General features: G+C 37.7%; 1 protein-coding gene across 1 annotated transcript in view; it reads right to left on the reverse strand.

The window, feature by feature from the left end:
* Positions 1 to 4,548: 4,548 nt before the first annotated feature.
* Positions 4,549 to 17,731, reverse strand: part of TNFSF11 (TNF superfamily member 11) — a 54,087-nt gene continuing 40,904 nt past the window's right edge. The window contains exons 3-5 of the mRNA XM_027873782.1: positions 14,709 to 14,754; positions 14,542 to 14,628; positions 4,549 to 6,012 (exon numbers count right to left, since the gene is read on the reverse strand). Coding sequence (XP_027729583.1) covers positions 5,591 to 6,012; positions 14,542 to 14,628; positions 14,709 to 14,754 — 555 coding nt within the window. The 3' untranslated portion in view covers positions 4,549 to 5,590. The remainder of the gene's footprint in view (positions 6,013 to 14,541; positions 14,629 to 14,708; positions 14,755 to 17,731) is intronic.

Consider the following 17,731-nt stretch of genomic DNA (forward strand, 5'->3'; position numbering starts at 1 on the left):
ATTCATGAAGCCTCTGTTGGGACTGTCAGTGTTTACTGCTGCAGATGGGTTAGGCAATTGGATCATTTCATCCCCTCCCCTCCCCCAATGTCTCACCTCTTAAAATTCTTCTAAGGAAAACAGTCTGGGTTCCTTCAGCAGGCTGTTGAAAGCTATTAGCGATGTCATAACTGCAACATTTTGATAATATCAACAAGATTGATACTATGGTTAGCCAAAATATGTGGTCAATATGGAACTGTGTCATATCCTTGTAAAAAGAAATCATTTATCAGAGTACAGAGTGATTAGGAAGTAGAAAAGGGGGAGGGGGGACGGGATTAGAAAGAGTAAGGGTATCCTAGAAACATTATTAATCAACAAACTCTGACAAGATAGATTTTTCAGACATAAAACAGAAATCTAACACTCACTGGATACACAGCATTGATTGTAAAAATGGACACAAGACTAAATCATAATAATGTGAATCAATAACTAATTAACATTTATAAATGCAGCTACAGGGAGACGTATTTCAATTTCATAGCAGTGAAGCCAGATAATTGATTAATAGGACCCAAAGCAAAATGAAAGCTGAACTTGACATGTGCTATGTAACTACCACAGATGGGACGCCAGTGAACTAGCTGGTACCTTGTTGAATTCTAGCTACTTTATAGTAGGGAGAGTAGTAAATTTAGCTTGAGTAAATGTGTAAGGATGGGTTACTCAGGCAGTGTCATTAGAGCAAAGGGAACACGAGATGAAAGAGCACTGGCTCTGGGGTTAGATGACCTGGGTTCAGTCCCCATCTCTAATGCTAGCTATGTAAGCTATGGTGAAGTCATGGATCTCAGTCTCTTCATCTGTAAAATGGCAAGGCCCAATTAGATAGATAGCCGCTGAGTTTCCTTGCAAATTTAGCTTGATGAGCCTCTGAATACAGAAACTACTTTCTGTACCTAGTAAGGTGGTTTTCTCTGATCTCTGCTGACTTTGGAATGTCAGCAGGTACAGTACACCTTATCCCCGCCTCCCAACCCGATGATTTAAGGAAACCTAAACATAGGCCAAAAGTGCAATATCAGCTCCTCACCACCATTACCAACTGGAGAACAATGGGCTATTGAGAAGAAAAGGGAAATCAGAGGATTCTGATTACCTTCTTCCTCTCTTCTGCCTGCCTAGGAGCAACATCATAACAGTTTGGAAGAATTTGACTTTTGCCAGACTAGAAATTACCCTATCGTTTTATTGATCCCAATAGTGTAGCTTTTTTTCCCCCTGGTTCCTTGCAAAATACTTGCCCTTTCTGGGTCAGAGACATAGTTCTACATAAAGTATGGGCTGAGTGTTCCCACACACCTTGTCCACTACTCTATGAATGCCAATGGTCAAAAGCAGATCTTCACAGCTGAAATAATTTACCAGGCCCCTGGCAAGATATTCTCTGTCTTTTAACTCACCTAAGATAGTGTTTTTGGAAGGCAAATGCTTCCAACTGTCTCTATTTGTCTGTTAATTTCACTCTCTCTCTTTCTCAGTTTCCCTGCCTCCCCCCACCCCCATGCTTGGTAATATCAGTATTTCTAGTAGCCGGTATCATGCAATCAAATGCTACATCAGAATTCTGGAAAGATATAATCCTCTTCTCTATGTTTTTGAATGCATGTGTCTTTGTATAAAAATATGGTTAGGATTTTGCATTAAAGCTAAAATTACCCATACAAAGATATTATTTGGTAAATTAGTGTGTTTGGTTTAGAGCTAAATTTTCTCCAAAGTAATCAACATGTGCTTTGCTTCTATGTGCTTGGTAACTATCACCCTGAATTTTCAAAGAAAAATCACTACTCATATATGTGTATGTTTGTGTGATTTGAGTATAATATATCTGATCACTAGCTTAAACATTTAAAGATCCTACAATTACACAAGATTGGTATTCTGGTGGAAAATTAGGAGACCATCTATATTAGTGGTTCTGTTGGAGACTTCTGGTATTTCTAGTAAAACAATCTTGGTGATGATAGGGGAATTTAAACTTAATATGCAAAAATAAAATTGAAATGTAAATATATGACCAATAATTAACATCTTAAGTCAAACTAAAGCTGTTGACACAAAACAGACACTTGCCAAAAGAGGGTCAAATTATGGCTTGCAAAATTGGGAAAATGGAACTCCCATTTATTATGGATATGAAATGAGAAGGCACTATAGGAAAGAAAGGAAAAGTTACTCCATACTCTGTGTGTGTGTGTGTGTGTGTGTGTGTGTGTGTGAGAGAGAGAGAGAGAGACAGAGACAGAGAGACAGAGAGACAGAGAGACAGAGAGAGAGAGAGAGAGAGAAACAGGGACAGAAACAGAGAAAGGTGGGGGGGAAGGAAGGAAGAAAGAGAAAAAGAGAAAAAAAGAAAGAAGAGAAAGAGAAAGGAAGGAAGAAATAGAAAAGATTGATCTTTCTCCATAATCATAAAAGATTCAGCAGCATGGAACATATATGTTACAGAAACTTGTTCAGGAAAAAATAGGTCAGTGTTCTTAGCACAGCATTGTGGACACAAGCACTGATCAAAGGCTTAATAAAAGTTTGTTGAACTTAACTGAAGAACTCCCTTAAGTGGAGGAGTAACAAGAATTCACATTTATACAGAATTTTACAAACTTTTTCTTCACAATAACCTTGTGGCAGGTCGTACATATGTTGTTATCTCCATTTTACAGCTCCTGAAAATTGTGACTTACCCAAGATCACATAGCTAAAGTCATCCAAGGTCTTTTGACTTCTGACCCAACTCTCATTCCACTATACCAGGAAAAGACAAACAATTCTATTTGTCACAAGACTTAGTAGGCTTTCATTTTCCGGCATGCGTCCCATTCATGCCTGATTATATAACTAAACTTCCTAGATGACTGGTTTCCAGCTTTTGCCATAACCCAATTTGAGAGTCTCCCTAGAAGCTAGCCGCCCATTGAGCCTGAGAACCTCTTGTGTGGAGAAGCAACGCTCTTTCATACCACTGAGAATCCTAAGGCATGGATGGGAGAATAATAACTCACCTTTACTCAGGGCTCAATAGCTTACAAAATGATTTCCTTACAACAGTCCTTTGAGGAAAGGATAAAACAAAAGAAAGAAGAGAAAGAAAATTTGTGAAAGTAAGGAAAGAATGAATGAGAGAAAAACAAAGGTATCTTTGATGGAGGAAAAAAGAGGGGATCAATATTATTAGGTTACAATCAGCACTTGAGATGCCCTCGTCAGGCTTGTCTAAGCATTATGCATCATTTCCGCAGAGGAAAAAAACTTCCTATTTTCAATCCAATCTGACAAGCATTTATCAAATATTTAATATATGCAATGTACTGTGCTAGGCACTAGGGATACAATGAAGTCAAAAACAACCCCCACCCTCAGAGAGATTACATTTTACTTACATTAAATTGACATTACACTTCACTGGAAGAAAAATTTATAGCATATCAATTCAACAAGGATTTACCAAGCTCCTACTATGTGCCGGGCATTGCTCTAGGCATTAGGGATGAAAAGACAAAAATGACTAAAATGTCCCTGCTGTCAGGTGGCTTTCACTAAACCAATCTCCCTCACAGACTTATTTTGAAGTTTGTTACATTTCCTATGAGCATATGTTGCGCGTCTCTGAAGAACAGCATCAGAGCTTGTTTTTAAAAAAAAAATAAAACCGGAAGACCTGAGTTCAAATCCAGCCTCAGACACGTGACACTTAATAGCTGTGTGACCCTGGGCAAGTCACTTAATCCCAATTGCTTCACCAAAAAACAAAAATAAATAAATAAATAAAATAATACTGGATGGTTATATTTAGGTATGACTTGGACGTTAGCATTACTTCTATGTTTGGCAAAACTCAGTATTTCTTCTGATAGCATTTGTTCATTATTTTCTTTCCTGTCACTACCATCAGGATTCCATGCCTGCTAGTGTTAAGGTTACAACATAATTATTGCAGACTGATCTTCATCAGGTGGCTCCTTTTCTTATATCATTTGCCTTTAATTAGTTCGCCAGCATTAAATAGCTTCCCAAAGGCAAACTCTCATGGTGCTAGTCCTCTTTGCTTCCTCCTCTACAACGGAAAAAAAAGTATAAAAATGGCAGGTGATCCCTTGGGTCGCTGGGCAAATTGTCCCCAAGGACAATCTGACCTGGCGTTAAGTATATTTGGTCTTCAGTATAAGTATGGGTCCCCCCTTTTTTTTTTAACTTGCAAAGCCTCTTTGACTTGTGATTACCAACACACATGCAAATGTCTCACCATTTATTTTATCAGAGTTCGAGGGTTCATTAATTTAATGGACTTTGTTCCTTATTTTTAATTGAATCCACATTTCTCCCAATAAAATTTGGGAACAGCTATAAACTACTTAATCATATAATGAGGAGAAAAGGATCACAGAGAAAAACGAGTATAACAGGAAACCACAGCATTCAAAGCATCTTTTCATATAAATTTATTTTCATACCAAAAGAAAAAAGGAAATATTTTTATTGTATAGTATACAATTATCCCTACTAAATTGAAGATGGTTTCTTTGGCCAATATGCCTCTGATAACTTTACACTTTAGAAAAAAATCTAAAATCCACAATCTGCAGCACTTGTAGAAAAAACACCTGTTCAATCATTACATAAATACTCTTGACAGATTTCAATGGCCCATTATGTATTCTTTTTGGCAATGTCAGCTTCCTAAAGTCAATTAGCTCCTAGATTTGAAAGGCACCTGGTGACCAACATTCTACTCTTTATTCATGGAATTCATTTAATTTTTGCGTAAGACTTGACAAGTCTGAAAAATCTATTAAGTTAAAAAGAACAAAGAAATATATTACATTTGCTATTAGCAAACAATCTTTCTTTCCTTTAGCTGCAAGTTTTCCCCAGGGGATTAACAAAGTGCACCAGTTAAATATGTCTGTACATTTAAAACATTAAATATGCCAACAGCAAGACATTTTAAATATTTTGAATCAAATACTATAGCACAAATATAATTTACATATTTTGCACAAAACATTACATCTGAAATATAATTTTAGATATTATATAAAAATACATATTTTTTCTTTCCTCTTTAGAAAAAAAATTATTTGCAGGTTCTAGCATGATGTAACAATTCAAAAGAACTCAACTCTTCAGATGATCCCCCTCTTGCAATTCGGATAAAATCCTATCAGGTTTGGCTTCCTAGTGGCATGAAACTGCAGCAAGACCAGGCGTCAAGTGCAGCCCCTTCTAAGAGCCCAAATGCAGCGTTTCATGAAGGTAACCATAAATGCCACACTCCAGTTTAATTCTAGGAATTTATTACAAAATATATAAACCATTGTGTAATAAAGCCTGTATGTTGGAATATATCTTGAGTCCAGATACTCCCTTTGTACGTGTACACACAGAGTCAAAGGCACACATCTGAGGGTAAAATTCTGCTCAGAAGGCTCTAAGTCATGTCTCCTAGTAGTCTGACACAGCTATGAAACATCTTTCTGACATATTTTGAAAAATTAACACAGATCCTAGGAAATGTATAATTACTACCAGTAACACTTGAGGCTCAATCTATATCTCTAACTTTAAAAGCCCCAAAGTAAGTTGCGTCTTGAGCAGGATCCAGTAATGATGGGTTGGATACCTGGATACTTATTTCTTCACCAGATCTCAGTTTAAAAAATCCTCCTACATTTATGGAGTAAAAATGGAACTCAGATTTTTTCGACCAGTATTTAGTGCTTCCTCCTTTCATCAAAGTATCAGAATTTTGGATTTTCACGTTGGTTTTAGTGACATACACCATCAGCTGAAGAGATTCTGTGGCCAGACCACCAGAAGTTTCATGATGTCTGAAACAAATGTTGGCATAGAGGTAGTAGAAGCCATCTTGGTTGACCCTTAGTTTTCCATTGCTGAAAGTCATGTTGGATATATTTGCCCAACCTCTGTCATGGTACCAGGAAGAAAGATTCACTTTTCTGGAGCCTGAGCAAAAAAGAGAAAAACAATTAAAATTTAGTTCCTTTCTTGAGTATGACATTCAACAGGTCTTTGAGCTTGTAAGCAAATCACCAATGGGTACTCCGGAGCATTAAGTAATTGAACCTCAAAACCTGCACCAGAACTGACAGTTTCATTCACTTATACATCTCAATTGTCTCAACCTTCACTTTCAATTCATGAAGAGGTGTTTGAGGTGTATAAAAGGGAAAGGAGAAACGGGATTCCAATGGCTCCAAGGAAAGAGTAAGAGTAGTGAGCACACTGCTGCCTACAATCTCCTTTCCTCTTTTCCCCTTTTCTCATATTTCAAAGTTAACTCGTCCTCATAACTGAGACTACAACTCAACACAGGAGAAAACTTAATTGGCACACAACAAAGAGGCAATGGGGTATATTAGAAACAGTACTTGACCAGGAATCAGGTGACCTGATTCTAACACTAAGTTGCTATATGGAATTGGACAAACCATTAACCAGTTTGGACCTCAGTTTCCACATGTGCAAAAGGAAGAGATTAGACTAGATTCCTAAGGATCCTTTCTGTCACAAATTTCCATTATTCTATTAAATGTCACACAAACCCTTGACGTTTATTTACTTTCTACTAAGAACATAGCCTATCAGAACAATTCATTTATTCCTATGTGGCAAAAAATGGCAAAGTCACTGCTATCCAGTGTTCAGTATTGATCAAACTCTACACCAACAATTCCACATTTCTATTTATATAACGATAACTGATATTCATAGAATTCTGAAATGCTTCCTAAATCAAGAACAAAATTATGTTCAGATTGTTTTTTATTATATTCAGGCTCATTGCAAGTTGATAACTCATGAATAACAGATTTAGTAAATCTTAAGGCATAGTGGATAGAGAATTGGCCTGAGTTAGGAAGGCCAGGGTTCCATTATGGCCTCTGACACATCCTATGTGTCTCTGGGCAAGTCATTAACCTCTGAGTGTCCCCGGGCAATTCAATGACTATATAACTTGTAGAAGTTGTTAATTTTTGTTAGAAGAAGAAATTTCCTTACTAGGAGTTACCTATGCCAATAACATCATCAGTCTACATCATACCCTCCCCCCAAAAAATCATACATTAACCAGAACTAATTAAGCAAAACAATCAAATCCCAGTCATGCCAAATAAGAAAGATTTTTACTGTATATGAAATGCTGCTCAAGTGCAGAAAATAGACTTCCCTTTAGTTCACAGTGCAAAGTTTAAACTCTTATTCCATCCCATATGAAGTCTATATAAACAATCTCCCTATTCAATTAAGATAGTCATTTATATCACCAAGATGGACAGTACAAGATCAGTACCTTAGTCTTTTAGGTTTAATGCCAGAAAACCCCATTTTTGCGACTTCTAGAATATCCATACTCACTGCCAGTCAACCCTATAACTTGAGACAGTTTGGGTAGAGAAGCAGGACAGAAAGGACAGGCCTGAAGACTTATTTCACTTCATTTTGTATCCGTTCATATAGGTCTTGCCATGCTTTTTTTTTTGTTTGTTTGTTTCTTTGTTTTCCTGAAATCACCTCTCTCATCATTTCTTATAGCACAGTAGCATTCCATTACAACCATATACCACAACTTGTTCAGCCATTCCCCAATTGATGGACATCTCCTCAATTTTCAATTCTTTGCTATCACAAAAAGAGCTGCTATAAATGTTTTTGTACATATAGATCCTTTTCCTTTTTTCTTTGATCTCTTTGGGATACAGACCTAGCAGTGATATTGCTGAGTCAAAAGATATGCACAGTTTTATAATCCTTTAGTTGTTCCAAACAGTTTTCCAGAATGGTTGAACCAGTTCACAACTCCAATATTTATTAGTGTACCTATTTTCCCTAATCCCTTTCAGTACTTGCCACCTGTAATAGGTGTGAGGTGGTACCTCAGAGTTGTTTTAATTTGCATTTCTCTAATCAATAGTGATTGAGAATATTTTTTTCATGACTATTAATAGCTTTGATTTCTTTTTCTGAAAACTGCCTGTTCATATCTTTTGACCATTGATCATTTGGGAAATGGCTCTTATTTTTATGAATTTGACTCAGTTCCCAATATATTTGAGAAATGAGAAGTTTATCAGAGAAACTTGCTGTAAAATTTTTTGATGTTACTTCACTGTCTATGGCATTTTCTTTTTTAGCAAAATGTAGTTTCTCTGATTATCTTTTTAATTAAGTCTATTTTTGCTTTTGCTGGTCTGAGGTCGTGATTGCTACCACTGTCTTTTTTATTTCCATTGAATAATAATAGATTCTGCTCCAACCCTTCATTTCAACTGTGTATCCTGTTTCAAGTGTGTCTCTTTTAAACAACACATTGTTCGATTCTGGTTTCTAATCCATTCTGCTATCCACTTCTGTTTTATCAGTGAGCTCATTCCACTCACATTCAGTTATGATTACTAACTGCTCCCCTGTAGCTACAAATGCTAATGCTCCTCTCTGCCTTGGAACTGCAATGAGGGCCCCTGCTCCCTTGTGACTGACCACAAGTGTTCCTCTGAACCCTAGAACTGTGACCCAGAACTGTATATGGGCAATAGTTTACAATCAGTATCAACTGCAATCAGTACCAGCAAAGGGTTCCCTGTAATCTCTTTCTGACCAGTCGTATGACTCCTTTACCATCATCTCTGGGCTGAGAAACTCCAAAGCTGCTATTTCCATTGTCACAGCTGCCTCCAAGGCCCACAGCTGCTGCTGGTACTGCCCACTGCCATGCCACTCTGGCTTGGCCCCCACCCTAATGTCACAGACCTCTCCTGCTGACCTCCTAAGTTATGTTAGGCTGGGAACATATCTCACTCTGACCTATTATTTGTTCTTCCAATACAAAATTCGACTTGAGAAGTTAAAGTTGTTTGAAGGGAAATGTTGTAAGAGTTCAGCTGGATTGCTGCTTATACTCCACCATCTTGGTTCCACCAACCTGCCCTTCCCCACATCCTAAAGATTTTAATTAGACTTAGAGTACAGTTCCAAGACTTCCATTATGATTCACTATCTTCTTGAGCTGGTTCACAGCTCAGGCAGGATCTGAATTAGTTCTAAAGGTCCACACAGCCTAAGGCCAAGTTCAATTAAACCCAATGATTTCCTGATGGTTCCATACCCTCGGCGGCTCTCCAGAGTGGTATAGAACCACTCAGAGATTTGTAAGATCAGTATTCCTTCATAGAAGTCCTTCGGGCTGGGAGACCAAGGAGGGAGCCACCTTTAAATTTAATGTATGAGTTGGTGGCCCTGTTGACCAGTGATGCCTAAGAGCAAGCTACGGACAAGTCAGAGTGTGGGAACAGAGTGGTGGACTTACGGTCGGGAGCATCTGGGTTCAAACTGCACTTTTGATATTTACCGTGCAACCAAGGCATAAATCACTTAATCCTTCTGAGTCTCCATTCCTCAACTATAATAAAATAGTTATATCTATAGGACCTACATCACTGGGTGGTTGTGAGGTTCAAATGAGATAAATCAGAGTGTTCCAAAAGTCTTAGTGAAATTTTAAACTATCAAAGCTTAAAATGAGACTTTTGGGATGCCCCTGTAGATATAACACATTTTACATTTACATTCTCAAACCCTATGTAAATGCTAGTTACTATTGTTAGAGAATCAGAAGAATTCATACTGGGGGTAGGGTGGAAGAAAAAGTGAAGGGAGAGAAGGGATGGGGAAGAAAACCATAAAGGGAGTGATTCACATTGAGGTGATTTATCAATACTTCCTAGTTGGGACCAACTCTTTAAGTTCCAAGTGCAAACTCCTTATTTGAATAATAAGGATCCTAATTTAAATAATATCATGGTCCTGAGGTGAACTGGCTAAATAGGGGTGAAAATTTCTCTAGTCATCATTTCTTCCTGAATAGTCAACTCTTCCAGGACTGGAAATTGAAACATAGTGCCATGAAGAAACTGAAAGAAATTCATGGCATTTCACTCCTCTGAAGTCTTCTTTTCATCTCATCTGCCCAACCCATCCCTTAGGATCAAGCCTGCCCTTCTTTATTACTTCAAAAGATCTGTGATTTTACCAGTGTGGGTGCTTCCCTGACAAATGCAGGATATGCCCTGCTCCTCCCACTGTCCATATTAAGAGATGGTCTGTTTGGTTGTGACTGAAAAAATTAGTCATGGGGTAGTCACCCTTCTGGTGATGAGTCACTGGGAACTTAGCTAGTCCGGCATACAGGTAACAGACACAGTTCATCAACAGCCTTTCTGGCTTGGTAGAACTTGCCCTAAGCTCATGCTCTGTTAATGTAGCCTTTGAGAATCATGGTTCCTTCCTTGTCATGACTGGAAGAGTAGAGAAGGACTTTACTCTGACATGATTGATGTACTACAGCAAGACTATTTATATGAATAATAGCAAACCACAGTGAATACCATGTCTCTTTCTCTGTAATGCTTCATCAGGTCATGGGAAAATGAAAGGAAAAGCTAGTTTCTCTATGTATAGGGTAAGTCTCTAGACAGACCTGGTCTAAGTTACAGGGCTTTGGAAAAGGAAGTTAAGTAGGAAAGGCAAAAGGTGATGACTGAGCCTCAATATCCCTGCAATGTACATTTAGTCCAAAGGTACTTTTCCTTCCCACCAAAGACTACAGAAGACTCCATCTTTATTCAACATATGTATTATATAGGTGCTGTACTAGGTGGTACAGTGGATAGAATGCTGGACCTAGAGTCAGGAAGATTCATCTTTTTGAGTTCAAATCCAGTCTCAGACACTTACTAGCTGTGTGACCCTGGGCACATCACTTCACCCTGTTTGCCTCAGTTTCCTCAACTGTAAAATGAGCTGGAAAAGGAAATAGCAAACCACTATATCTTTACCAAGAAAACCCCAAAGGGAGTCACAAAGAGTCAGACATGACTGAACAACAACACTGTGGGGATAAAATAGGCATCTTAACCTCAATGAACTTAAATCTAGCTGGGCAACTGAGACAAAAAAAATAGAAGTTAACTGATTTTTTTTTTCTCACATTCACTTTATAGCAATTCTAACTTTGCAAAGTACTTTCCTGTATTTACACATGACCCTCACAACAACCTTATAAAATAGGGAGGGCAGGTCACATTATCCCCACTTTACAGATACAGAATCTGAGGTCTTGGATGAGATTAAAAAAAATTGCCCAAAGTCACAATGCTAGTTAAGTAGCACAATCTACTTGTAAATGTGCATCCAATGTTCCTTTCCTAGTACCACATTGCAATACAAAGCAATAAAATACCGTTGGTGTTAAACAAGTGCTCTAGGTAAATGCAGAGGAATTCAGAGGCAGGACAGATCACCATGGGATAGGAACATCAGGAAAGGATTCATTGAGAAGAATGTATGAAATTTAGGGAGGCTGAGAGGGATGGCAGTGAGCGCATCCCAGGCTGGGCCAAGGGTAAGAACAATGGTCTAGGCACAAGAATGTCTAGCAAGCTAAAGGGACATTAAGTAGATCAGTCTGGCTGAAGAAATGGGTTGAGATAATATAGTAGTTGAAGAGATAAATTGAGTCCAGTCCAGAGACACCTTGAATGCCTGGCCAAGGAACCTTACAGTAATGGGACCTGACCAGTTCTTTACCTCAACCACCACTGTCATAACCGCAGCAAATTTGAAAGCAAGATGAAATAATGCCGGTGGAAATCAATAGCCTGAGTAACCCAAATGAAGCAATGACTATTATACAGACAAAGTGATGTTTATGCCCCGTGAAGCCCGAGACTTCTCTATTGCTGTTAACAGTCAGTGAACTGGGTTCTCATTTCTCTTCGTAGTTACATGCAGCTGGGGCTGTCCTGTAATACAAAATATAGCTCCAGAAGATCATCAAGGACCTGTGATTTTGTTGGCCTAGGAGCTCCAGGGATACCTCAGATGGAAATTATCTTCATTAATGCAAACCATAGCACATCTCATACTTAGAATATTGGAGAGTTGCCAAGGGTTCAGAAAAGTTAAGTGATTTGCCTATAATTGTAAAGCCAGTAAGAATCAGCGAGAGGATTTGAATCCCTGGTGTTCCTGAATCTAAGTCCAACACTATCTACCACCCCAGGTTGCCTCTCATTGCCCCAAGAAGTTAATAAAAAATATTTATAGCAGTCTTCTTCTGAAGTGTAGATTATTGACCACTATTGAAACTAAGAAATAAGCGGGCTTGGGAAAATGGTCTGTGTCAGAAGAACGAATCCTATTTTCCTAAACAGTAAAATGCACTAACTCATTTCACTCAGGCACAAACTCAATAAACCTCACAAATATCCAAGAGTTCTACTCTATTTTTTCAGCAATGATTTTATATGAGATGCCTGTAGAGAGATTTTTATACCTAAAGGTATGGTTGCTATTGCCAAATCGACTTCAGCACATCGTCCAGTGTAAGGTTTATTACAGGTTATTTAAAACAACCTGAAAAAATAAATGTAGAATAGTATTTTCTTATTGTAAACAGTGATACTTCATTATTAATTTGATTGCATTTAAAATGGGCTAATATGCAAAGTAATCTTCAGTCATTATAGCAAATTAGTATAGTTCTTTTGGAGATGCAGAGAAACTAAAGATAAAATATATTGATAAAACATATTTAGGACCCATTTCATTGGCAAGGAAATCATATGGAAACCTAAAGAACCCTATTTTCATATTCTGCCACAAATTGCACAAGCTTACCCTCAAAGAAAATATCCCATTGGCTGCTACCAAATTACTTCATTCCAGAGTATTTCACAGAAAACTTTCCTGCACCAATTATGCCACCATGATCTCAGAGACTGAGCCTAAGAACTGGGCTCAAAAGTAGCCAGATATTCAGTGTTTCAAGTATAAAAATATCTTGCCTAATTGTAACACAGCTGTCTGGAAGCCTCATTTATCTGGTAACATCCAAGAGCTCAAGGAAAATAAGGTTCGGCTCAACCCAAAACAGATGTTGCAAGATTTGTGCATGCCAAATAAAGCCCATGCACTTTACTGGTAGGAGAACACCTCAAATCCTCACTCAGAGACTATTTGCCACACTTTTATTCTGGGCATGTTTCTATTGAATCTGGTTTCTGGTTTCTAAATGCACGGGAAGTAAGGGCCAACAAAATAAAAGTAGGAAGAAGGCTATTCCTGACGGCAGAGAGAGGTGGAAGTTGAAATCATGATAGGAAAACAGACACAAGGACTGAAAGCATAGAAAAATTAAACCACTTAGCATACACAACAATAGGCCTGATGATGTTAGGCAATAGTGAAAATGTTCATCATTATGATGTTGTCACCAAGAAAAGTTTAAATGACATTCAGTATATTTTGCTTATTACAGCAAGGAAATATATATTTTATAAAGATTTCATTGCAAAATTAAATTTTTTGAAGTTTTGGCAACTAAAGGAATAAATTTTCATTTACCTGGAAATTGTAGTCATATAGAACAACTCATTTCTTGAGGGTTCTAGCTAGCCAAGGCTCATTCTTATTATTAGATATAATATAACCATCATGGAAAAAATTCTAGATTTATCTATTCATGTGGTTATTATTAATATAATATCCTGGTTGGTTCAACTCTGACATTTTTTAGCTTTATGTTCATGGCCACTTCCTTAATCTCAGTGCCCCCAAGCAACTCTAGAAGACATAATTAATTGTGCATCTGCACCATTGTAGGGAGATTCCACACTAGGAGCTCTCTATGCTAATGTCTCAGGTCTGACCCTCCCATCTCCCAGAAAACTGATTGGTAGAATCCATGGGTTGCTGTTGTTGAGGCAATCAGGATAAAGTGACTTGCTCAGGGTCACACAGCTAGTAAGTGTCAGGTGTCTAAGGCTGGATTTGAACTCAGGTCCTCTTGACTCCAGGACTGGTGCTCTATCCACTGCACCACCTAGCTGCCCAAATCCATAGATTTTTAAACTAAATCTTACCTATAGAAACCATGTAAAATATTGCCTCTTACACAGGAATGGCAATGTAACGTGATAGTCCTCTTGACTAAGTAACTCGTTCACTCTTAGGAGAGGCACAGAATTTTTCACTAGCTAGAAGCCTGTTTCCCATGACTCCAGCAAGACCACTGCAAGAGGCAGCTAAGTCAACAATAATCTTGAAAGAGTCACTTGAAAGAGTATAAACAACTCCCAAAAGACTTCAATTACCTTCTTCAACAATGGGAATGCCCCAACTTTTGTTTGAGTTTACCTAAGGCTCAGGGACCACGACCCTATCAATAAGTACCTGTTGGCAATATGTCTGACTGCTGGCTAAAAATGCAAATATGAGGAAAGTATATTCTGGCAAAGCTAAGATTCAATTTCTAGGGAGAGTTTTAATGTTTATCATCTTAAGAGCAAAATGATCTTTCCTTTGGTGGGACAAAGAGCATGCAGTGATCTAGTGACTGATTAGTAGCTTTAAGTATTCAAATGACTGATAGAAGTCTTTGAAATACTTCTTAGGCTGGATGCCCAGAGAACTTACCTGAGGGAATATTGGTGCCATTAATGGTGAGATGAGCAAATGGCTGGGTTTTCCTGGAGAAATCCAACAACGGATGGTCCATCATAGCTGGAGATGAAAGAAGTCACGTTAGATCCAAGAACATCAATCCATCAGGATGTCAAATATTTATATTGACCAGTGCTCACCTTTCTCTGCTCTTATATTCTCTGTCCTAACCATAAGCTTTAGTTCCTAAAATGGAAAGAAAAAAAAAACCACAAAGTTTTAATGTAATAGCAACACTTTACATTGGTGTAATGGCTTACAGTTCTTTGAAGTGTTTTTTACATAAGTTCATTATCTCATTAAGTCCTCACCACAACCTTGGACACCCACGGCTACCCATTTGACAGAACATGATCATCTTTTGCATAAAGTGGATAAAATACAAGAATGCAAGAGTATGATGACGAGATCTTTCTTTCCCATCGTACTATATTAGGTGCATGTAGGTCTTGTACTTTCATGACTAGTTGTATTGTTGACTGGACAAATTCATTACAGAAAATTACCTGGCTATTCTTAGGAAATCATATGATGCTGGCATACCAACATAGGGCATTGCAAACTATCCAAGCTAATAAGAGGGTAAAAAAAAAGAGCAAGTTATTTATAAAACATGGGATAATTGAAGCATAATTAAAAATTGTTAGCAGGTACACAAATGGAGAGGAGATTAACCAGGAAAATAACAATTACACAGAATACGTGGTTCTCTTAAATCTTTGGGGGAATACTTTTTACGTCCTTTTCATTAGAGCACATGGCTGGTATACCAGTTATGCATAGCCCACAGAGAAGAGAATGATGGTCAACAACCAGTGGTTAATTTTTTTTAATCACAGTGCATTAAAAAGTACTACACAGAAGTGTGGGAGCTTTTAGAATGCCTATAATTAACTTAAAATATTGCTGCAAATAAAAGTTTAGAAATGCAGGCCAGAGAAAGGAAGTGAGCTGGTGTCCACAAAGAGGACAGGTATTTGCATCTCAATTCAAGCCTGCCACTTCAACAAAGCCACTCAGAGATCTCTGCTAGATACTCCTAAATCATTAAGTATTAGATTTGTGCATTGAAAGTAGTGCTTTTAATCCTTTAGGGAGCAGCTGGAGATTTAGTCCCCATTAGAATCCAGACCTTCTAAATGATAACTGACTTATCTTATCTTGAGAGAGAGCTCTTAATCTCTTTGTGACTTAGTTCAACTATCTATTAAATCAGCATGGTTAATTCATGCCATTATTTGCAGGGATATCCATTCAAAGGAGGGGATGTATACCATTTAGTCAAATGTTTTGCAATGCTCTAAGAAAGAATGTCCTGATATAAGATCACTACTAAGCTTCAGCAAAGACTACATCCTCTAAAATTACAAAGCTGAAAGTACGGGTAAGGAAAAAACGTATTCAATTCCCTTGACCCTGGGCAAAAATATACCACATCACCTCAGAGAGATGAGAATCTATTCTATTTTTAAAGACCCCTCTTGAGGAATCACGCTCTCTTCCTCAGTAACCCAGTATAGTGTTTTAAATGAATCACAATCACATTTTACTTTAGAAACCTTAAGGTCAAGAGGCTCATTCTGAACCACTGGTTTACCCTGCTCCATCTGAGATCTAAGCCTTTCCCCAGCTCTTTAACAAACTCCACTGGCACAGTAAAGTCCCTAAGCTTTTTCCCTCAGCCCCCACTGGGCACTGAATCCTACAATTCCCTCATTTTTACCTTTGCTGAAATTCTACAGGGACTGATTTTACACCTCTTTCTTTAACTGATGATGTCTCTTACATGTGTAGTTGCAGCATTAGGAATTAGGCATAATTCATGCATATCAATATATTTCATATCAGATAACCCTTGGGAGGCCTCTGAATTTAGGAGTTCATTAACAATCAAATCATTCCATATTTAATGTATGTCTTTAGGTACCTCATTTTCCAGAAGTACATACAGAATTTTAGGAAGTGCTTTAAAAGTCCAGTGGAACATTCCAGGCTGGGCAGATTCCAAAGGCTAGTAAGACTCTCTAGTCTTTCATCACTTGGCTATCTCTAAGTTCACACTTAACATGGGGAATTATATAGAAAAAATAATTGCCATCTTACAACTTGGAGGTAGGAAAAGCTGAGTATGTCATAAAATTATAATTCTGGAACGGATTGGAAGGGAGGTCATCCATGAAGAGGTCTAGTTTTTATGATAAAAGCATCATTCCCAAGATATATAAAGAACTGATTCAAATTTGTAGGAATAAAAGCCATTCACCAATTGACAGTAAATGAAAGAGTACTTCTCAAAGGAAGAAATCCAAGCTATCAAAAGCCATACGAAGAATTGCTCCAAATCACTAATAATCAGAAAAATACAAATTAAAGCAACTCTGAGGTTTTACTTCACATTAATCAGATTGACAAATTTTACCAAAAAATTAAAATGACAGATGTTGGAGGGGCTGCAGAAAAACGGGCATATCAATGCACTCTTGGTTGAGCTATAAATGGATATAGACATACTAGAAAGCAATTTAAAACCATAACCCCCAAACCATCAAGCCAATAATACCAATGCTAGGCTTATAACCCAAGGAGATTGAAGAAAGAAATAAAAGAGCCATATGTACAAAAATACGTATAGTAGCTTTTTTTTGTGGTGATAGAGAACTAGAAACTAAGGGGGTTGAAGAAAATATGGCATATGAATGCAATAGAATGCTATTATGGCACAAGAAACTGTGAAATGAATGGTTTCTAAGAAATCTGAGAAGACTTGTATGAACTTAAGTTGAGTTGGACCCAGAGAATTATCTATACTATGCCAATATTGTACAAACAACTTTGAGACACTTAAGAACCCTGACTAATGTAATGTCCAGTCAGAGGATAGTTATTGACATCTAATCATATATGATTCCAGGGGACCAATGATAAAGCATGTTACCCACCCTCTGGCAGAGGTGGGAGACTCAGAGGAAAGAAAGTTTTATATATATACATACATACCTATGGATAATGTGGGAATTTGGTCATTTGGGGTTTTGGTTTTTTTTTTTTTTTTGACTGTGCATAAATATGCACAAATGTTACAAGAATTTTGTTTTTCTTTCTCCTAGTAGCAGGATGAAGAGGAGAGAGAGAGAGACAGAGAGAGAGAGAGAGAGAGAGAGAG

This window comes from Vombatus ursinus, unplaced genomic scaffold (assembly GCF_900497805.2).
Source record: "Vombatus ursinus unplaced genomic scaffold, bare-nosed wombat genome assembly UNPS02014802.1, whole genome shotgun sequence".
NCBI lineage: Eukaryota > Metazoa > Chordata > Mammalia > Diprotodontia > Vombatidae > Vombatus > Vombatus ursinus.